This window comes from Talpa occidentalis, unplaced genomic scaffold (assembly GCF_014898055.3).
Source record: "Talpa occidentalis isolate TD23 unplaced genomic scaffold, MPIMG_talOcc4v2.1 talOcc4.14, whole genome shotgun sequence".
Lineage (NCBI taxonomy): Eukaryota > Metazoa > Chordata > Mammalia > Eulipotyphla > Talpidae > Talpa > Talpa occidentalis.
Window position 1 is genome coordinate 72123277 of NW_023601433.1, and position 23199 is coordinate 72146475.

At 48.9% G+C, this 23199-nt stretch overlaps 1 protein-coding gene across 1 annotated transcript in view; it reads left to right on the top strand.

Annotated features, from left to right (window-relative positions):
• Positions 1 to 23199, top strand: part of MYO18B (myosin XVIIIB) — a gene marked incomplete at its 5' end in the record, with an annotated part of 234879 nt that overhangs the window by 61408 nt on the left and 150272 nt on the right. Inside the window, 8 exon segments of the mRNA XM_054694681.1 lie at positions 1352 to 1525; positions 4083 to 4173; positions 5941 to 6133; positions 9680 to 9760; positions 11126 to 11273; positions 18051 to 18210; positions 19770 to 19953; positions 20549 to 20771. Coding sequence (XP_054550656.1) covers positions 1352 to 1525; positions 4083 to 4173; positions 5941 to 6133; positions 9680 to 9760; positions 11126 to 11273; positions 18051 to 18210; positions 19770 to 19953; positions 20549 to 20771 — 1254 coding nt within the window.

Sequence of the window (23199 nt, forward strand, 5' to 3'; positions counted from 1 at the left end):
TTCTAATTATGACAGGTGATAATGGCTTCTCATCAAAAGCAGTGCTGTAACATTTCCTTTCACAATGTAAGAAAGATAAGGGAGTCTATTTAGAAGGTTTTATCTAGGGTCACAAAAAGAGGGCAAATTTTCCAAAGGTGGTATTTGATGGATGGATTGGGGAGTAATATACTCAGTTCTTCCACTTAGTATCAGTCTGATTTCTGGTGACTTCTCTGACTCAGTTTTCTCATCTATAAAATGAGAATGATAGTACTCTTTCTAGGATTCTTGTGAATATTTAGTACTAGTAGTTGTAGTAGTAGTAGCAGTAGTAGTAGTAGTAGTAGTAGTAGTAAAGAATTGCAACGAATCCATAGTGCTGTTTCTCATTTTCTTTTCACTAAAATTCGACTATAAGCATTGTCCACTGTGCAGAGTCTTTCTTTTGCTTCCTTAACCTCATCTGGTTACTCAGTCTGCAATGTACTCCAGCTATGTAGGCCTTCTTGACATTTGTTTAACATACAATGCTTGTTTCTGCCCCAGGGCCTTTGCACTGCCTACTCCTTATACATCTTAAGGCTCTTCCCTGATTCTTTATATGACCATCTCCTTCTTACCTTTCATAACCCAGTTTGAATATCACCTTCAAATGGAGCTTCTGACCAACATATGTGTATATAAACATATATATGAAAAATATATATGTTTAATACATAGCCTATCCCTAAGTTTCTCTTGGTCTCACCATCTTGTCTTATTTTCTCTTTAGGGGGGAAGAATTTTACAATTTCTGTCACCTAAAATTATTGATTTTGTCTACTTGTTCACTTGTCTGTCATTTCATTCTCCTAATTGATCATCCACGAGGTCAGGCACTTTGTCTGTCTTGCTCATCACTGACTTCCCAGAGGCTAACACAGTGTCTGTCACAGAAGGAGCCCCATACATATGAAGTGAAGGGTAGGGACACGGTTGGATGTGTGTCTGGGTAGGTAGTTGAGTGGGTCGGTAGGGAGCTGGCAGTGGTCACAGTTGGGTAGAAGAATAGGTAAATGATCGCAGGGAGAAATCATATTTTCTCTAACCATCCCCTAGTTCCACATTTAGAGTGTGCCCATAATAGTATTTTTAATTGCTTTCAAAAAGTGAACAGTACAAGTGCCAAGGAAGTAAGATAAATGTGTCTCTTTGGAAAACTGGCCCCTGCCCAGGAGTCATCCCTAAGGGCCCCGGCCTGGCCAGTTATTCAAGCTCCACATTCAGGATGGGCCACCTGCAGGCTGGAAATTCTTTGAGTTTCTCTTTGGCACACACCTACCCATGCTGAGCACCTCACCACTGTAATTCCGCTTTGTCCCTCCTGCAGTGGGTCGGAAGCAGTTCATGCGATTTGAGTGGGCAAACCACGCAGCTGAGGCCCTGGGGTGCGAGTATGAGGAGCTGAACACAGCCACCTTCAAGCACCACCTTCGACAGATCATCGAGCAAGTGACATCTGGGTCAAGCCGGCGGGGCCTTGAGGATGAGGAGTCCAGCTCAGGTACCACACGATTGCCTCTTGGTGTGGGCTGGGTCCCACTTGGCCAGCTCCTGGGGACACCCAGCATTTTTCCTGTTCATTAAGGAATTATTGAAGGCCCACTATGTGTAGACTTTCCAAGAGCAAGGAAGCCACTGCTGCTGCAAATGAACATGGCTCCCACAGACAGTGATGATGGCCACATAGTTAGCTCTGTCCAATGGTCATGAAGGTGCTGGAAGCTGTGTTGTGGGGAGGGGACGCTGCTTCCACTAGATAATACGTTTGTTGAACCCTACTCTGAAGAGGGAAGATTGACATTTCAGTTTGAGGAACAGAAATAAGGTCAGGTAGGCCCCAGTGGCTGGGTGGAAAGTATGAGAAGTGTCTGGATAGCAGGGCAGTGATCAGCTCATAGAATAGTCTGTATATGAGGGTTTTTGTCCTCAGACCTGTGAGAAGCCACAGAGGGGCATAAGCAGGGGATGGCATGATTTGCCTTATTTGTGAAGAAGCTCAGCCTGAGAGAAATTTGGGGACTGAGTGGGAGAAGAGAGACTGCTTGGGTGGGAATATAAAGTCACCCTGGGTGGGAATTGTATGGGGACTATAACCAAGATGAAAATGCATACATTGTGCAAAAATGAAAAATGATGTAAGAATTATATAAAATAAAATATTTTAAAAAGAGGGGGAAAAAAAGTCACCCTGGTGAGATTGTGGTGGCTGGACAGGGAAGTGGTGGTAGAGACAGGTGAGGTAGACATGTTTAAGGTTAGTTTACAAACAGAGATGAAGCCATGGGCCCTGGGGGACAGTGCAGGACCAAGGGTGGCTTCTAGGATTTTGGCCTGAGCAGCTGCAGGACCCATTTTTTAGAGGTCACTTTGTATCTTCAGTGCTGCTCTGCCTCCTAGGGACTTCAGCTGGATGGCTGATGCCACTTGGATTCCAAGGGCCTTTTTGGTTTCCTTTCAGGTGCAGGTATGAGCTGTAGTCAGCTTATGGATACCTTCCTTTCCGAAACACACCCCATGCCCACCACACCCACACATGTACACGTGCACACATGCACAACTGCACACACAGCACAGATACACAGCAAACAGATGCACATGCAGGCACTTACCACATGTCCACTGATACGCAGCACACAAACCTATACACACACCCAGGCACATACCATATGTACACCCATGTGCAGAGGCATATGCAGACACCACATCATTGTACACACACTTATGCAATACATTTACAGACACAAAAACACCATACGTGCACACAGATACACACCACACATGCACTGACACATGTGCACACCACACATTCACAACTGTACCACATGAACGTGTGTTTGAGACACTTGCCGCCTGCATGTACATGGACACACTGTACACGTGTGTGCACCAACACAAGCATGCACCACTGTGTGAGGCTGAGTCACCCTCTCAGGCCAAGGTCTCGAGGGTAGATCTTGAGAGGCAAGGGACCAGTAGGCTTAGGAGAGATGCAGGGAGTCTCTGGGTTGCCTAGCAATGGGCAGGGTTGGGGGTGGAGTTAAAGGCAGGATGGGGAATGCTTTGGGGCTTCAGCAGGCTGTCTGGAATATATAAGCACAACTACTTCTCCCTGCACTAGTGTGTGCAGATTGGGAAACTGAGTTTCCAATTCTGTGCATGAGGTGCTATGTGTGTCTTGAACATGTTTGTAAATGTGTGGTATGCACATGTGTTGCTGCATGTGTGATATGTATGCGCGCACATTTGGTGTTTGTGTCTGCAAATGTGTGTGCATGTGTGTGCATAGGTGCGTGCACATTGAACCCTCTCTCTTCACCCTTCTTTGTTCAATGCACCATAATCAAGGCTGGCTATTTTAATGAGAGATGTGTGTATGTGTTTACTTGTGTGTGTGTGTGTGTGTTTGTGTTTGCGTTTAAACGATATTAAGATCACAGGTGTAATGATCTTTTTCTAAGATTTTCATTTTTCCTAACATTATAGGTTGGTACTTTTCCTCATTCAACATTCCTCTGTACCTGGATTTTAAGCATTTGTATGAATGAACTGTAAATTATCTAACCCATTTGCTGTTGCTGGACATTCAAAGTGTTTCCAAAAAGTGACTTTTGCCCATTTAGTCAACAATCAGGAAAACAGATAGACCCAGAAATTTTTGTTTCTTTGAATATTTCATTGGGATAAAAACATAAGAGTAAAATTATTAAGTCCAAGTATATTAACATTTCATGGCTTCTGCTAGAATATTGCCAAATTTACCTCCAGGAAGAGGGAACAGAAGCATTCACTTAATACCTTCTATGGTGCCAGACACTGAGGATTTGAGTGCCAACAAACCCAAAGACAGTCCCCTTCCTCAGGGGCGATGGGGAGATTGGCGGGGGAGATCCAGGTCAATAAAGCAACCACATTGTAATAATAAGTGAAAATGCACTGTGGTCAGTGCTGCGAAAGCATGGCTGCTTAGTGTCAGCAGCTGCTTAGTTTCAGCCTCTGGAGTGAGTCCTCCACACAAGGTCCTGACCGTGGGATGTGATCCTTCCCCTTTCCCTCTCTAGGGCTCAAGATGACAGGCGTGGAGTGTGTGGAGGGGATGGCCTCGGGCCTGTACCAAGAGCTCTTTGCTGCTGTGGTCTCACTCATCAACAGGTAACAGAGCCCTTCCTTGGGCACAAAGTCCACCCCTGCCAGTACCCCAGCGAGGTGGGGCACAAAGCTGCTGGGCATTATGAGTGGTTTTGAACTGGAGTGAGTGTGGGTTTTGTACCTGATATAAGTGCCGTCTTGCCAATCTACTGGCTCAGTCACCCTGACCTCTCCTCTCTGACCTCTCCTTCTGCATCTGTAAAATATCTCTATCTTCTGTGCCCCCGGGCCATTCTAAGGATTCAAAGAGATAATGTATTTAAATAACTCCTCCTACTAGTGCTCATAAAATACCAACAATTAAAACTCACAATTTGGGGGTACCTACCAAGGGCCAGGGCCTGTACTATGTTCAACTTTCCTTGTGGCATTTAATATTCATACCAGCCCATTTTAAAGATGAGGTAAGTAAGGCTGAGGGCTGGAGCTGGAAAAAAAACACCAGGCTATACTCCCACTCATACCTTCAAGTTTCCCTTACCAGCCATGTTGCTCTCATCCATTTATTTTTCTAACTTTCCCTGTTGGGAATGGGGAATAATCAGGGTAGAATTTGGAGCAGGCCAGGGCGTGTCTTATATGTGTCTGTGGGGCATCGGGCACTGGGAACTAATGTTTCCTATCATCATGAGTGACGCCAAGGAAAGGGCGTCCCTCCTCCTCAGAGAAAGCAGGAGGCATAATTAGGCTTCCGACATCCTGGGGGGAAGACGAGGCTGGTGCATAGCAACAGAGCAGCTGGGGTTTGCCATCATCACTGCGGACATGGAATCAGCTCCCTCTGTTGCTGCTGGAGTAATTACCACCTGAGACCGCAGACACATTATCTAGAAGGCAAGGGCTTCATGCACGCTCAGAGGAGGGAGCACAGGGGCTGGAAGATGAACCGCCAGGGGAGGAAGCAGCCTTGGCCTGCAGAGGGTGGTTGCTTCCTGGTTTGCGGTCATGGAGTCCACCCCAAGGCAGTGCAGAGATAGCAGTGTCCACTACCTTTACTGAGCACCTAGAAAATGCTGGCTTTTTGAGTGTTAACTTCATCTTCACACATTGCTCCATTTTACAGATGGAAATCCTTGGCAAGTAATGAGGAAGAGCTCAGCTACAGGTCACCAAAGCTTGCAGCCCATCACGCTAATAATAGCAGATAACATTCCCTGCGTGCTCACCAGGGGCCCAGCGTGTTTAGAGGGCTGGATGTTTTATCACATCCGACCCTCCCTACTACAGCCCTCTGCATTGGCCTCTACCATTAACCCTTCACAACTGAGGCTCAGAGAGATCTGACAACTTCCCTAAGACACACAGCCCCGCCATGGCAAGTGAGAGTTGAAACCTACATGTGACTGTCTCCAAACTTTCTTATCTCCCACATTTTGGTCTGAATAATCCCTGCTCTGTTCTCCTGATAGGTTTTTCAAGAAGATCCAAGGAGGTGATGACTTGAAAGAACTTTGTAAACCGAGGCACTGAACAAAATTGTTTTTTCATTTCAATGTGTCTGTGAGGAAAGAAAAGCAAGCTATGGTCCTAACTTTATAGCCAATTTACAGTGTTAGCTTAAGCAAGTCATTTCTCTACTCTGGGCCTGGTGGAGAGAGAACATTTCCTGACACCCTGCTGTAGCCACAGGAGCACTTTCCAAACTTAAAGTCCTTTGATTCTTGACGCAGCCCCTGGGGTCTTCATTCTCTCTCCCTGGGGGGATGGGAGGCTCAGACCAGTGGGAGCCCTCAGATGCTCTGTCATCTTGGGCCTCTCTCCTCTCTCCAGATCCTTCTCCTCCAACCACCTCTCCATGGCCTCCATCATGGTGGTGGACTGTCCAGGCTTTCAGAACCCCCGGCACCAGAGCAAGGACAGAGCGGCCACCTTCGAGGAGCTGTGCCACAACTATGCCCATGAGCGCTTGCAGTTGCTCTTCCACCAGCAGACCTTTGTCTCCACGCTGGAGCAGTACCGGGAGGTATGCCAGGGCTGCAGTGGGCCTTCACCTCGGCTCAGCGGAGGTGGGGCAGGGAGGGGGGCAGCCCAGCCCTGCAGGTATCTTGGGCTTCATCTTGCTTATACCACCACCGAACAAAATCCCAGCCTGTCTCTATCCATGATCCCCTAAACCCTACAATCCAGAAACTGTGGGGAACTTGCTGGGCCTTGCTCCCGACATTGTTTATTCTTTGGGATGACCTGTTGCTCCTCCCCCATTAACATCAATCCTCCTTTAGCATCTGCATCTCCCCCACTGTGGAATGCCCTTCATACTCTGTTGTTGGGTGAAAACAGTGGTGTGCACACACCCCCCTCACCCTTCAGCTTCCAATGTGCAATATCCAACAAAACGGAAGATGCGGGTCCCCTTCCAGGAGGAGCAGGCGACTTGTCACCCCCCGCCAAGAACTATGTATGAAGCAGGACACTTGCACGGGCATGCTCCTGCCAGAACTTCTTTTCTTATTAAAAAAAGTTTAAGATGAAATATAACATCACACAGGGAAGTACATAAATCAGAAGTGTTCAGTTCCATGGATTTATACTCTGGTTGTGCTCATGCATCTACCGCCCAGGTGAAAAGTAGAACATTGCCAGCACCCCAGAGGCCCCCACTTATCTAGTCCCTCCTTCTTCCCTGAAGGAGACCTCTTTGACCCCAGCAAGTGCTAATGGAAAAATACTAGAAATGACTGATTGTTTAGCAGAGGGATATGGATTTTGAAATTATGGTCATATTTTTGGTGGGAGCCCATATAACGATAAACATGGAAGCATCAACATGATGCTTCAAATGATAATGAGACAGCGATGAGGCCTGGGGTCTCACCCAGCTGTGTCACTTACTAGTTGTGTGACGTCCAGAAAGTCACCCCGATTTCTCCACATATAAAACAGACACATCAATACTATTGATTCACAAGCTTGCCCCTGTACCCAGAGGGCAAGAAGGCACACAGAAAGAGGCACACCACTCCAGATTGGTAGGAATGATTTTCATCGGCAAGGGAACTTTCTTACAAGGCTGGCTTGGGGGCGGCACGAGAGAGGTGTAGATCTTTGCACTCTCCTGCCAGCGTCTTAAAAGTTTATGCAGAGGCCTTGATGGGGTTCAGTCCACACAGTCTCCACAACACCTTACTCTCAAGGCTGTGCTCTTGGAAATGGCTCCTACTGTGGGAACAGTGGGTGTGATGTACAAGGATGAGAGGAGGCACTGAGGAGCCCTCCTTTGTCCAGGTTCAGCTCGTGGGATAACTGCTGTTCACCCTGATGACCTCTGCCAACAAATACTCCTGTGTCATCAGCCATTTGCCACAATAACGGTGCATAATAAACTACCCCCAAGCCCTGTGGTTTGCGGGCCATTTGCCCACAAGTCTCTGGCTTGCCTGGGCAGCTCCTCCGGTCTTGGCTGAGGAAGCTCTTTGCCTGTGGTCAGACGCAGGTGGGGCAGATGGCTCTGATGGTCTTGAGGGGCTGGATCATGTGTCTGGGGTCCTCTAGCTATGAGCTGATCTGGGCAGGCCTTGGCCAGGGTGACTCAGCTCTGCCCCCAGGGTGTCCAGCAGGCCAGCCCTGGCTGTTCTCATGGCCCATATGTGCAGGGGCACTGCAGCCTAGACTTGGATCTAGCAGTGTCACGTCTGCTGTGTTTGATTGGTCACAGCAAGTCCAGTCCGAACCCTGGCTCAAGGTCAGGGAAATTAGTTCCGCTTCTTGATGGAAGAAGATGCAGTATTTCTGTGCAAAGAGCTGGATACAGGGAAGGGGAGAGAATGAGGTTATTTTTATAATCATTTTTACCACACTGCCTAAAGGAGCTGTTTCGTGCATTTAATGAAGTAGAATAGTAAGTGGCTAATCTGTACTAGGCATTCAATATGTGGGAGCAGCTATCATATTTGTCCTCCATGATATTTCACTTACTTCTGATTATCAAAGTAATACGTGTTCTTTATTAGACATTGGAAAGTGCATATAAGTGTCAAGAAGCAGAAAACACAATTTACTTTAGCCCACAACCCAGAGGCAACCACTGTTACTGCTGTCTATGTTTTATTCCCATCATTTTTCCAGATATTGGCTTCTGCACAGATTTCCGAGCCTTTTGTGTACACAATTTTGCTGTCTGCAGTTTTCCTCACAGCATTACCTTATTCACATTTCCTCTTTCCATTTACAACTCTCAGTAAACATACATTCCATTGGTTATGTCTGATTCTATCTCAATTCTCGGTTGTACCTCTGTGCCGTTTCCACAGTTAAGCTGTGACAAACAGCACTGTGATGGATACTTCTGGAATTTTCGGGTTACTTTTATATGGCAGCTGTTATGGCTGTAGCTATAATTAGTTGATGCTTGCTCCTGCCAGCTCCCGCTACTCAGTCCAGATTTATTAGGCACTCTGTGAATATTAGAGAAATTTGGACTGAATGATTGGTTCCTGATAAAACCTGCTAGGGTTGCAGACCACTCTGCATCATAAGCAATATTGGGGTGCTACTGGATTGTTCCCTGTGATCTTTCTGGACACATAGACTAAGGGATGATGATTAAAACAAGCAAAAAAAAAAAAAAGCCGATTAAAAAATGGGCAATGAGCTTGAATTGACATTTCTCCAAAAGAAAATATACAAATGGCCAATAAGCACTAATTTAGGGTAATGCAAATTAGAGCCATAAATGAGATGCCCTCCACACCCATTAGAGTAGCCATTATATGTGTATGTAAAAAACAAAAACAAAACAAAACAATCCAGAAAATAACAAGTGTTGGCAGGGACATGGACAAATTGGAATCTTTGGTCACTGCTGGAAGGAATATAAAATGGTGTTGCTGCTGTGGAAACCACTATTTTGTCTCAAAAAAAAAAAAAATTACCACATGATCCAACAATTCCACTTCTGGGCAGGAAACCCAAAGAATTGAAAGAAGGATATCAGAGAGATACGCGTATACCCATGATCAGAGCAGTGTCGTTCAGGAGCCAAAAGTGGAAGCAACCCACGTGCCCACTGATGGATGAAAGGATAACAAAATGTGGTGTATTCAGTACTGGTTCACACACAATGGACTATTATTCACTCATAAAAAGGAAGGGACTTCTGAGACATACTATAACATAGATGAACCTTGAAGACACTATGCTCAGTGAAATAAACCAGGCACAGAAGGGCAGTTTCTGCCTGATTCTACTCAGAAGAGATACTTTGAGAAGCTGACTTCATTGAGTAAAATGGTGGTTGCAGGGACTGGGAGAGAGGGGGTGGGGTGGAAGTGGGGCTGGAGTTTCAGTTTTAGAGGATGTAGAGCGCTCTGGAGGTAGATAGTGGGTATGGTGGCCTACGGCGAATGTACTTAGAGCCACTGAGCTGTGCAGTAAACTAATGGTTAAGATGGCCATTGTGTGCTACTACAATTAAAAGCATAGTTAAAAAAGGCTAAGGGATGATGAAAGTCTTACTTCTTCCCCACTCTTTCACTGAGGAAACTGACTTTTAATTCCTACGATTTTCCAGGAAGGTGTTCCTGTACAGTTTGATCTCCCAGAGCGCTCCCCAGGCACCACTGTGGCTGTTGTGGATCAGAATCCCTCCCAGGTAACATGAGTCCAGTAAACCAAAACCAAGGCTCTCGCCTGCCATGATGTCTTTTGATTGAAATGCCAGCAGATTTGAGTGTTTAAGCTACTAGTTCTCCAAGCTCTCTGCCCCTGGAATCACTGAGGATTGTTGAAGCCACTAATACAACCAAAACAAAAACAATCCCTAGGCTCTGTAAACTGATTGGTGGTAGATGGTGACTGGACATTTCGCGGTGGGCATGGTGTGAAATTTGCAGTCAGTGAGACAAGAAGCTGTACATCTGAAACCTATACAGTGTTGTCAACTAATACAGTGTTGTCACCTCAATAGGAAGAAAAACATCTCCTTGTACCACTCCGAGATTCTTCAGTAGTTGGTTTGGGGGCATAGCCTGGGGAAGGAAATACTGAAATCTCGGTGGAGATGCTCTGCTCTGTTCTATGGCTGAGTCTGTGTCTTAGGACACGTCTGGGGGTCCATGGGCTGAGCTGAGGTTGCCAGTGCCCAGTAGTCCCCAGCCACACCTGCCTGGAAAGGCCAGCTATGCAGACAGAGGTGCTGTGTGTACCAGAGACTGGGAGATAGGAGCACTGGTGGTTGGAGAACTTGAAATTTGGCGCTGACCCCAGACTTGCACCTCTGCTCAACCCTCCTGGAACTGTGGTCCCCTTAGGTGTCACATACCCTCCACAGCCACTTGGCACTGTTTTTGGTTGTGCTGAGTCATTGTGGGGTCTCAAAAGCCCCTCAATGCCCCAGACCCCTCTGGGTTTCCTGTGTGCAAAACTGCAGGGTTGCCTAGATGGTCCCCGGCACTTGTAGCTGGATTTAAAATTTGTGGCTGTGGTATTGAACCACATTCACCTTTTGTAATATTTTCTTTGGCTGCTATTTTTGTTTTTATTTATCCCCTCAAGATTTTAGTTAAAAAAAAAAATACAAAGACCTCTGTGAGGAAGTGACATGGCTGGAATGGATCCTTTTGTGTTTTGCCTGTGTGTATCTAGAAATGTGTAGTTTACAGAGTACCTTCCCTGTGTTGCATTCCCACTACAGTCCTCTGAGGCCATTGTCCATTTTGCTATGAGGAAATGAGGCTCAGAGAGGTGCTATAAGTTGCCCAAGGTCACATAGCACATGAAAACAAGAATGGGATTCAGACCTTGGAACCAAGGCTGTTATGAGAACTTTGTGATTTCAATACTGAGAGTCCGGAGGTGAGTGGGAATGTGGGTGTGAGCAGGAGCTTGGATCCTGGCTGGTGCTCCTGAGCCATGAAGCCTGGGCCTCAGATCCCCTGACTCTATAGGTGGGAAGAAGATCCAGGACTGGCCTCCATCAGGGTCAGTGCCCTTCACTGCCCCCTGAATCTCCCACCAGGTCCGCCTTCCAGCTGGAGGAGGTGCTGAGGAGGCCAGAGGCCTGTTCTGGGTGCTGGATGAGGAGGTCCGGGTGGAGGGTTCCAGTGACAGTGTGGTGCTCGAGCGTCTGCGTGTGGCCTTTGAGAAGAAAGGAGCTGAGGCTGAAGGTAAGGGATCAAGGGGCCGGGGTGCTCAGTCCACCTGGGAGCTGGGATCTCTCTTATCAGCAAAGGCCCCAACACAGCCTGGACACGGCGGGAGTAGGACGGTTCTGAGCACAGAATTGTCAGTGCTCTTGCCTGGCTGTGCTGTCATGTGTGTTCGTGTTTAGCCTTCTGGTATTCACAGGGCATGGGCAGTTTCTGTGTGCTGGGAGACCATTCTAGACAGTGGTCAACCAGTCCCACGTCACTGGAGGAGGAGGAGGGGAGATATTGTGGACAAGCTAACAAATAACTACTTGTGTGTGAGGCACTGGACTGGCACGCAGGTGGTGGTCAGCAGGCATACCTTATTTCTCAGGGAGCCAGGGGGTGTCAGGGGGACAGGCATGTGGGTAAATATGACAGAGGGCAGGTAGCATGGGCAGAACAAGGCTGGAGGTGTTGTCTGGGCTCAATTCAAAGGCTTTTGTGGGACATGCCGGAACATTGAGCTTAACAACAAGGAGCCATGAAGGATTTTAGGCAGTGAGAGGTTTGGTCAGCTTCATGTTCTGGAAAGTTCCCCCAGGCTGCAGTGTAGAGACATCCTAGGATGGTGAGAAAGGAGCTGGCTGGCCCCAAGGAGGTGGATGACTCAGGAGATATTTAGCAGGTAGATTCCTTACTACTTGGTGGCAGGTTGGGTTGGTGAGGAGGAGGAGGAGAGAGAAGGAAGGTAGAGACATGAGCTGGAACAGGCAATCAGAGGTCTTGGGATTTGGCGTCAGTCTCAAGTTCAGGTCCTGCTCTCCCTACTTTCACTAACGCGACGCTGAGTAAACTTGGAGGAGTTGCAGGTGATCTGCCCGTGCCACGGGGATGGAGTCGCCCTGCCTCCCTTTCCTCAGAATTCCTGCTACATGATTGGGTGAGAGGAGGTCCATGTGCAGGTCTGTCATCACTGCCACATGTTGCAAGTTTAACAGATGAGGACAAGGCTGTGATGGAAAATACCCTCTGTCATTGAAGGGGCTGGGGCGATGCTGTCTGCCCCATGCAGGACGCTGTCCAGTGGATCTCTGTCACATCTGTGGAAGTAGCTGTTCTTTCCCTTTAGACAAGGAAACTGCACTCCAGGTCAGCCAGGGAGTGTGAGGCGAAAGGCAGCCTCAAAACACACTTTTTTAGGATCAAGCCTTTTGTGATCCCCTCTCCACTTAGGAACCCGCAGGCATGGAAGGAAGTAAATACACTTTGAAATCTTGAGGTCCCACTGGGAGGGTGTTTGGGATGCGGCCTCATTCATTGATCCCATCATTCAGCAAATATTTATGGGACACTCAGCCTGACAGCCAATGTCTTAGGTCAGGAGATACCTTCATGAACAAAACAAGTGTCTTCACAGCAGAGTTGCTATTCTGGCGGAGGAGGTGGATGGCAAGACACACACCTGTAAGGAGAGCCATGGCCACCATTCTGGTTTGGGTTACTAAGGGCCTCAGGGGCGGCAGAGAAGATGACCAAGGGTTCAGGCCTGGGACCCTCCAATGTCAAGGGGCCAGGGGCAAGGTGGGCAGCCGGCAGAGGAGACTGAGGAGGGATGGGGAGGAAGCCAGGAGAATGTGGCACCCTGGATGCCACAGGAGGAGGGAAGTTCTGAACTAAACGTTGCTGAGAAGCGAGGAACGGCCTGGTGGAGGTTGCTGGCGGTCAACAAGTACAGTTCTGACAGTGTGTGCAGGTGAATGCTTGACTAGAGTGTCTTGAGAGAGGTCAGGAGAACAGCTGAGAAAGATGGGGCAGCTCTCAGTGCTGCCTGGTCCTGGGCTGGTACTGGCAGAAGCCTCCACCCCAAAGGGACCAGCCGCTGGCTCTGTCTGGGATGTTCATAGAACATTCCCGCGCTCCAATCAGGACAAGGTTTTCTAAGCAGCAGTGCAGCAGCATCCTCTGACTGCTCCAGCCGCTCCCCTTGACCCAGCTCAGAGCCCAGTACCCAGATGACTCCTGAGGAGCAGGGTCTGTGAGCATCTGGTCAGGGCTGACTTCCCCAGGCACAGGAGGACAGGGGTCTTAGGGCCTGTGAATATGTTTTAATTATTGTTGAGAGCAGAAGGGGACAAAATGAGCTTTTAGGTCAAACATAACATTTAATACATATGTATATGTAATATATTTAGATAATTAAATTCTGGCCTGAATTGTGTCTCTACATCTGCCCCACCACCCCCTCCCCACCGTCCTAGCCTTCAGTACCTCAGAATGTCTCTGTATTTGAAGGTAGGGTCTTTAAAGAGGTCATTAAGGTTAACTTGAGGTCATTGGCTCCTAATTCAGTGTGACCAGTGTCCTTACGAGAAGAGATTAGGGCTGAGATGAGCACAGAGGAGAGACCAGTGAGAACAGCTGAGGGGAAACCTAATGAATGAAATCAAGCCTGCTGGCCCTCAATCTTGGACTTCCAGCCTGCAGAACTGTGGGAGAGTGAATTTCTCTTATTTAAGCTTTCCAGCCTGTGATCCTCTGTTATGACAGCCCTAGCAAACTAATTAATAGTTATACCAACGTAATCACAAAATATATTTTTTATATTTTGTTCTGGGGAAGGAACCATTTAAAGCAAAGTGGCTAGGCCCCGGAAAGTCATGAAGCCAGCTTAGACCACCCTCACTCAGGAGGGGTCCTGGTGATGACCTCCGCTGTTTCTCCAGAGGTCACACCTCTGTTCTCTGAAGCATATATGCCCCTTTGCCAGGTGGTGAATGAGGATGGAGGACAGGAGGAAACTTATTTGTGGAGCCCTCAGTCTGAGCTAGACATTGTAGGATTCACTGCACCCCACCTCATGTGGGGTAACTGAGGTCTTGGAGCAGCCAGGAGGCTGGCGGGTCACCGTAGGCTGTGATGAACTGAGCTGGCCAAGAGGCCTCATTGTCAAGACCAGAAGACCCACCACCTCTCTTCAAGCCATGAAAGTGGCTCCTGTCTTCCGGAAATGTCTCTGAGGCTCAGGAATGGAGTTTTTAAGGGAACAGGGCAGAGGTGGAAACCTACCAAAATCCAGAAGAAGCCAAGAGACAGAATTATTAAAAGTTCATCCAGACTTTGGACCCTAGAGACCTGGGCTGTCTCTCTGCTCCACTATTTAATTGCAATGTGTGTGACATCTGGGAGGTCCCCTCCATGTCCCTGGAATGGCAGTCATGGCCAACCTCTCCAGGGGCTGGTGTGAGGACGGAGACCCGGGGTGTGTCCGGAAGCATTTCTCCATCCACCTCTCTGCCCAGCGGGATCCTTCCCAGAGACCTTCCTGGCCTGTCTGAACTGGCCCCTCTGCAGCCAGGCTGTCCTGGCACAATTCCCTTGGTGTTTCCTTCAGGGCTCTTTCCAGGCTCTGGAATGCTTGGATTTTTCTTTGCTTTACTTGCTGAGTCTCCCCAATGACTCTGGGTGTCCCCCTAGGGACTAGGGTGCAGCTCTGTCATCTTCTCCTGTCTCCCTAGTGCCTGGGACATGGTAGGCCCTCTGTGGATCACTGACATCGGCTCCATTCCAATTACACTGTTGTCTTTGTTGCTGGGCACCCCCCACCCCTCGCTCCCCACCTCAGGGCCCTCACATTGACAGTTCCTTCTTCCTGGAATGATGTTTCATGTGACTTTGTCCCTCACCTCTACCAGTCTCAGGAGCCAGTCCTGGCCACCCTGTGAAATAATAACTCCTCTTCACCCACACCTGTCTCCTTCCCCGATTTTCCTCTTCTCCATTTGCAGTCACTGCTGCTGGACAGCACACACTTGCTGTCGGAAATGTGGGCTCCATGAAGGCAGGAGCCAGTTCCCCGCTGCACCCGCAGCACTGGAGCCGCCTGGCACGTTGAGGAGAGAGTGCAGTGGACACTGGGAGAGCACAGATGACCCTGTGAAAGCTCAGTGATCCGTCTAGAATGAAGTGGATTTCTCAAATGGATTCTTTCTGGATTCTGACCTTGAGGCAAATGAGACAGAACATTGGGTCAGAAGCAGAAAGTGTCTTGTAAGGCCCGGCTGGGCAGGAGGGAATTCAATGATATTTGTGAACCCCCCTCCGTGCACCAAGGCTCTCAGTTCCGGGGGAGAGATTCTGTTATATCTGTTGTCCAGGACCTACTGAGATAGATACATTAACTCAGACATTTTGGTTAAAAAATAAATATCTTTTTGGCTCTAGGGCTTTCTGATTAGCTCTGAGTTAATGAGACTGTTCAATCAGGCAGACACGGGGGACTTTCTGGCTTACCCTGCGCTCCATCTCTGCGTTAACCTCTCACTGAAGGTGCGGTTGCCGGGTAGCAGGCCCAGAGGGGTCTGGGGCAGCCTTCACCAAGCCCAGGCCCAGGGGACAGTCAGGGAGAGGCATTTGCAGTGTAACCACAGGTAGTAAATGTGGGGGCTGTGGGGTCCACAGAAGCTCCTACCCCAGTCTAGGAGGGAAGGAGAGACTTGCTGGGTGAAGTGCTGTCACACGGGGGTTTCCATGGGGCCCCTGAGCAAAAGCTGCCTGAGACATGTCAGGAGGAGCAAGCCTGGGGTGTGAAACCCCCTCTGGGAGGAGGAAGTATGAGAGAACCAGCACGCCTATGTCCTGGGAGCTGTCTGCCTGGACGTGGCACCTCAGGACATGGGGCCACCATTTGGATGGGAGACCCGAGGCCTTCCTGGCACTGCTCTGACAGGCTGCTCAACAATAGCCCAGCCGTCTCAGTGCTCTGGACCTCAGTGCCACCTTCATAAACCAACCCCATGGCATTTCATGTCACAGACCAGAGTGGGCGCTGGATGACATCACTTGTGGTAGCACGTCCAGCAGAGGCTGCCAGGATTTAAACTGGACCACCCTTGCTTCTCTCACCTTGGTCCCGTCCTGTCCCCAAATGCTGTTGGGTTCTCATCCAGAGCCCAGCTCTGTGCTAGCTGCTGGACAGGATGATGGGTGAGCACAACACACTTCTAGTGGAAGGAGGCTGCCATGCAGGCAGATCCCTGAGGCACCGTAGGAGCAATGTGGACGTGGGTGGCAGAGCCAGGCATGCGCTTCTTCCCTTGGTTCCCAGGAGATGCTTTTCTCTCACTGGAAGCAGCTCCGCTGAAGACAGAGACTAGCCAGCTCTCAAGAGCTCCCCGGAGGCTCTTGGTGCAGTGACACTTAACTACAGGTATCATCTGCCTGGAGCTTCGGTTATCCAGAACGCAGCGGCACTTGGGGAAGTGGGCAGAGAGGACTCCAGCTGGCCAAACAGATGGCAGCGTCCACATCCCGTACTCACTGGAAGCTTGCAGCCTCTCAGACTGTTTATTTTGCACGGAGTGCCAGGAAATGCAGGTCCTCATTGCCTAGATCCCTGCAGTGCAGAGGTGGAAAATTAAGGTTTGGGGGCAGGACTCAAGACCCTAGTATGTGCATTTTGACTGACAATGGCAGGAAGGAAAACCTGGGAAGATAATTCAGAATCGATACAAGAACTTGTGTCTGCTGTACCACTCCTGCTAATAACTGGTCTGGAGCTGTCGCTCGGCCTGAAAGCATCACTGCAATTAGCTTCCTCATTCATTCATTCACTCATTCATTCCATAAGCACCTCCAAACTCTTCATGGGCCAGGCATGATGCTGAGCACATGTGACCCCAGAACATCAGCACCAGGTTAAGTTCAAGAAATGATAGTGACCTCTCCAACCACTGTGTACCAGGCACTGCACACAAATGTTTACACATACTATCCCCTTTAAGCCTGACACCACCCTGGGAGGTGTATGTATTTTTTTTGTTGTTGTTGTTGTTATTTTTATTTATTTATTTATTTATTTTTAAAATAAATTTTATTTTTATATTCCCCATACAATTGCAGCCCCCCCATTCTATACCATGGAATATTATTCAGCATTCAAAAAAGATAAACACATGCAATTTGCAGCAACATGGATGGCGCTGGAAGGGATCATGCTCAGCGAAATAAGCCAAAAAGAAAAAGAAAAATACCGGATGGTCTCACTCATAGCAGGAATCTAGAAAACTTAAATAAGGGAGCAGGAAAATGAATAACTATAAGAAAGTGAAAATCAAAATCAACAAAAAACTAGGAACCAGGTGTATGTATTTTTTAATCCACATTTTATGAAGAAGGAGACCGAGGCTCAGAGAACTAAGTGAGTTGACTGGTATTGCACAATAGTAAGTGGTAGAATCAGGATTTGAACACGGGTCTTCTTCAGCTGTGAGCCCATTTGTTTCTCCTGCTGTTCCTTGCAACCACGTGCTTGACAGAGATCTCCTAAGAGTATTTTGTGCATTTATTTAGCTGATGATATCTAAGATGATTTTAGGTCGCACATGAATAAATAATTTGAAAATTCAGTAATTATGTATTTGTTTCCATGAATGTTAGAAAATAAAGAGCTTGCACACCACACATGCAGTGGTGTGCTTCTCTGTAAATGGATTTTACCTGTAAACATGTGAGTCCATTTAAAGAAAACTATGTGAATCGTCCAGGTGGTACATGGTTATGCCACAAATCATGAAGGTTATCTGCCCTGGTGATGTTTGGGGAAAAGAGGTATTCTGGACTTCCAAAAGCAAGGAGGACCATGATCCACTTTGGAAATAACACACACAAACACAAAACAGGAGAAATGTGGGTGTCAGAATCATTTGCTCGGGCTATCTGGAAACAAACTTAAATGGAAATAGTGTGTTTCAATTGTACCCAGTGATTTCAGGATGTCCCCGCCAGGCCCCAACATTCATTCCTGTCTGCTTTCAGGGACCTCTGCCCTCCGGACCTGTGAGCAGCCCCTCCAGTGCGAGATCGCCCACCAGCTGGGGCAGGACCCGGTGCGCTATGACCTCACGGGCTGGCTCCACAAGGCCAAGCCCAACCTCTCGGCCCTAGAAGCCCCCCAGGTCCTTCAGCAGTCAAAACGGTGAGACTGACCAGGGCTAGGGACATACCAGGATGGGGGAGGGGCTGTGGGACCCTCAACATGAGGCCCCAACAAGCCAGTGCCTGCCCTAAGGAAACAAAGGGCCATAACTCACTATGCTGCATTTCCCCGGGCCTGCGGGAATCCAGCCGAGGGGAAAAGCTGGCCTTCCAGGGAGGTGGAACAAAAGCTACAAAACTGCCACTTCTGATTTTGGCTTTTTGCCTTTCATTAAGTGCCTGAGAGATGATGTGACTGGAACTTTTATAGACATCCTAGAACCAGGGGGTCGTAAAACTGAAATGACAACGTTTTACAGCATAAAAAAAGCTCACTGTACCCCCTGACTGTGATTCTCAGAAGTGTTGGCAGAGGGCTGGCCACATTAATGCTTGCAGTGCAGAGAGTTAATGGGAAGTGTGTGTGTGTGTGTGTTTGTGTCTGTGTGTGTGCGCGCGCATGCGTGTGTGTTTGTGTGCGCGCACATACGCGCAGACATATATGCTCAGTGATCTAGGTTCAGTGCTGCAATCCTGCAGGAGCAGAGCTTTGAGATAAGAAGAGAAAAAGAGACTGCTAGGGAGGCACTGGGGGCATGAGAGGAGAGAAAGAACATTTTCTGACCACACGCTCTGTGCCTGGCACGAGGACAAATGCTGTCTAAGTATCTCACTAATCCTTACAACAGCAACGTGTCCTTAGCCCCATTTTACAGATGTGAAAACCAAGACCCTGAGAGGTCAAATGGTGCTCCTTTGATGACAAGGCAACCAAGTGGCTTTGCCAGGACACCACTGGGTCTCAGTAGGCCTTGGATAAGCCCCTGGGATATTGTGGGCAGGGTTGGTGGGAAGCCCGTATGCAGGAGGGCCTGATGGCATACAGCTCCTGAGGAGTGGTCAAGTCAGAGGATGGGGCAAAAGCAAGGTTGCCAGAGGACGGCGTGCGAAAGCCAGGAGACCTGGGCCAAGTCGTAGTCACCTTGGTCCCATCCTAGGGCACAGCAGGGTCTCTGGCCTTCTTAGTCCTCTTTTGCCCCTACGAGAGAGCAGGCCAGCTCAGGCGTATCTGAACAAACTTTTAAGGAGCCCCAACCTTTGCCTTAATTGTCTGACTAATGTCAGAACTTATACATTTCAAGGATGCCGAGGGAAGGAGGGTGTTATCCACTGCTGGGTGTCAGGCCAGGCATTTCAAGCCCTGATCTTGCCTGTCCAGTGTGAGTCATTCTCACATGAAACATGCATTAAGGCACACCTGTGTTTCAGAGCCATTCTAGGGATAACCACTATGATTTTGTCTTATGAGAAAGTGCAGATTAGTAGAATTCTCTCAGATACAGATACTACTAGAAGGAGAAATGCTGTCAGGTCATGGGGGTGGAGAGAGGCCTGTAGGAAGGAGCTGGCCACGAAGCAGTGGCTCACCTGACAGAGGGACTGGGAACAGAAGAACTGCTTCCAGAGGCAGATTAGCAGGAAGCAAAGAAGTTCCATTCTCTTCACCCCCACCTGCCTCATGAGCCCCCTAGAGCCCTCCTTTCCCCTCCTACCTGCCAGGGAGGAGCTGAGACGCCTGTTCCAGTCCCGGGCCAAGCTGCCCCCCGTGTGCCAGGCTGTGGCGGGCCTGGAGGGCACCTCCCAGCAGGCTCTGCAGAGAACCTGCGCCGTGAGGAGGGCATTTGCCAGCAGCTTTGCGGCAGTGAAGAGGAAAGCCCCATGCACCCAGATCAAGCTACAGATGGTGAGTGGAAGCCATGGTCCTCTTGGCCCCATATGTCTCCCCTTCCTGGCATCGCTTCAAACCTCCCCTGCACAAATGCCCTCTTCACCAAGGTGACAAATATCACAGCCAGCCTGGCCCTGCCTGCCCTCCTCACCTCTCATATCACTTGGCTCTCCTGGTGGGCACAGCAGGATCCAGCACAGCTGTACTGTGTTCCCTAGACACAACTGAGAACACTTTGGTCAGTGGCGGGACTGCGCCCAGAAAGCTGGATGTGGCAAGGATAAGTTTCCGAAAGCACATGGCATTATTACACTGGAGAAACCTGCAGGCGAGGCCCTGGGCTCCTGTCTACCTCTTCTACCAGTGGTCTGTGTCACCTACCTATGTAACTCACTTGGCTTCTCTAGCCTCAGTTTCCCCATCTGTCTGCTAGAACAAGGACTATTATAAAGGACCTGTATTTCTCATGGATGCAAATCAGGCCACAGATAAGAGGTCCTCGCCCCCAAAGATGCCCAGGCTAGATTGAATATGTGTTTGGGGAATTTCCAGTCCCCTGTCTGTCTCACCCCAAATAGCAAACACTCACCCCTTCTCCTCTTGGTCCTAGGATGCATTGACCAGCATGCTCAGACGGTCTCAGTTACACTTCATCCACTGCCTGGTGCCCAGCCCGCGGGTGGACAGCAGGAGTGGGCAGGGGTCTCTGACTCCACCGCAGCCTGGTGGAGACAAGCCCGCGGCAGGTGGGGGCCTGCCCTTGGACATCCCAGCACTGAGGGTCCAGCTTGCAGGGTCCCACATCCTGGACGCACTGCGACTGCACAGGACAGGTAAGAGGCAGCCAAGGAGTAGAGCATCATGTCAGTGACTCCTGGGGCAGGTCTTCTGCCAGTAGCAGGCCAGGGCCGAGAGTACCAGCCATGTACCAGGCTATCTCCACGCAGCATCTGTTATGCTTCCTGCTTCCCTGTGAGAGGGGTGTTCTGGGTACCCCCATCTTATGGAAGATGAGATGAAGGAAATTGCCCAGGGTCACACAGCAGGGATGTGGCAAAGCCTGGATTTGAACCTGGATCTCTTAGTCGTGAGCTCCTGGAAGGTGAGGGCTGTGTCTTCCCACTTCCTATCAACAGCAAATGTCTGAGGAGCATCTGCCTCAGAATGGAGAGGGGAATTCCCACATGAGTAATATTTTGGTCTCCAAAATGCTCAGCTTTGGGGGGTCAGTGTGAAAAGAGGTGATGATAATATATGACAAGAACAAATGTCCAGGGGAAGCAGGAGGTACCTGGATGCTCCCGCTTGCACTGGGGAGACTGGGAATACCTCCTAGGGCAGGTGACATCTTAAATGGGCCTTGAAACAAAAGAAACAGCCTATCTCTGGGAAGCAGGGGGATGGGGGAGAGGGAAGGCCAGACAGGGGGAGCAGCATATGCAAAGGCTGGGAGACGTAGAAGAACCTGGTTTTTTAGGGACTGGGGCTCAAAAGGATGGGGGATTGTGGGAGATGAGGCAGGCAGAGACACTGGGGAGCGCTGTGGAAGTCTGGTGCTTACCAGGCCCTGCTGAGGACATGCTGGGATGCTAGGAGGATGAAGGGGTTTTAATCAAAGGAATGAAGTCTTTATTCGGGCTGCTATTTTAGAAAGCAAGCGTGAACTGAGGCTTCTACCATTAACTCATGGGTCGCATTTGATCTGAGTCCTCATTCTTTTCTGCCTCTCTGGCCTAGGAGGCTGCCACATGGATCCCGCTCCCTGACAGTTAAAAGTGGCCCAGAAACAGTCATTCTCTGCAGAGGGTGGGGTGGCTGGGGCTGGTGGGGAGTCTAGTTGGGCACCTGTTTGTTTGTTTAGTGTGTCCATGGTCATTGACGCCCTGGCTTGTGATCACTGCCCCTCCTCCTCCCACCACATTAATAATGGAACCCTGGGCATTAGATATTTGATGGAGAAGCTGGGAGCAGCTGGAAGCCAAGATGAGACCCTTGGTCCTGGAGCGTCTCATTGATTTTCCCTCCTGCCTGCATAACCATGGGCGGAGAGCGACAGATAATGTCACAGGGGAAGAGCAAGATGGTCACAGCCAGCAGCTGATCGATTCCACCCGGCAGGCTGGCAGGACACATGGGGTCTTTGCAGACACCCTGGCCTGCCTGGTACAGAGCCCCCATGTGCATGCTGGGGTCTGCACGTCCCCCGGCTCAGGCCTGGTGCCCTCGCTGCAGTGTCTGTGCTCTGCATTCTCAGTGAGGTCTGACATGATCAGGATGAGTTTTCTAGTGCAGAAGGGGGTCAGAGTCTTATGGTAGAATTTGACATTTCTGCCTCCCAGACCTGGTTCACACACATGGTTTTTTTTTAAGTGACTTAAATCACTTCTGTCTCTTACACACCATGTAAGAAAAATATACATTGATATGTACATATGTCAAATATTTATGCTTTTGAATTTGTACATATATAATATATATACACACCTGCATAATAATGCATACATAGATGTGCTATTTATTGAGCACCTACAATGTGCTGTGCTCTGTTACACATGCTAATGACATGGTTCTCACAGAGCCCTTAGCACAGCACCTGGCATAGAATAAACACTCATTAAACATCTGTGGTGCAGCCTGGTGGGCACAGCCCAGACTCTGGAGTGATCGGCCTGGCCTGGATTGTGGCCAACACTGGGCAAGCCCTGGAGCAGGCCTCCTTTCTTCCCCTGGAAGCTCCCTCAGGGAACTGTTGAGTGGGGTGATGAGTTAATAAGGGAATAACACTTAGAAAAGCATCTGGATATGGAAAATCTCTCCATATAAGTTAACCTCTTGTACTGTAATGATCATTAGATTTAATCCTCATCGTGACCATATGACAATAAATCTTGTTATTCCCATTAGACAAGTGAAGAAATTGAATCTCCAAGAGACAGGGTCATTTGTGACTGGTCAGTGTAGTAATAAGGGCAGGAAAGGGATGTGAACATTGATAAGTCTACAGGCTTGTAATCTCTCACCCCTCCTGTCTCTGTGCAGTCAGCATCTGTCAGACCTAAGTCCCTCTTCTTCCAGGAAGTCTTTCTGGATTTTCATACCTACCAACCACCCTTTTTCCTGAAGGTTTATGCCTTTGGCTTATTATGAAGTAAAGTCTCAAAAGTGGGATGAGATTTCACCAGACCAGCTCCATCTGGCCACTTGGGGGATCTCTACCATGCCCCTTGTATCCCAGATGAAGTTCAAACCGAGAAGACTGGG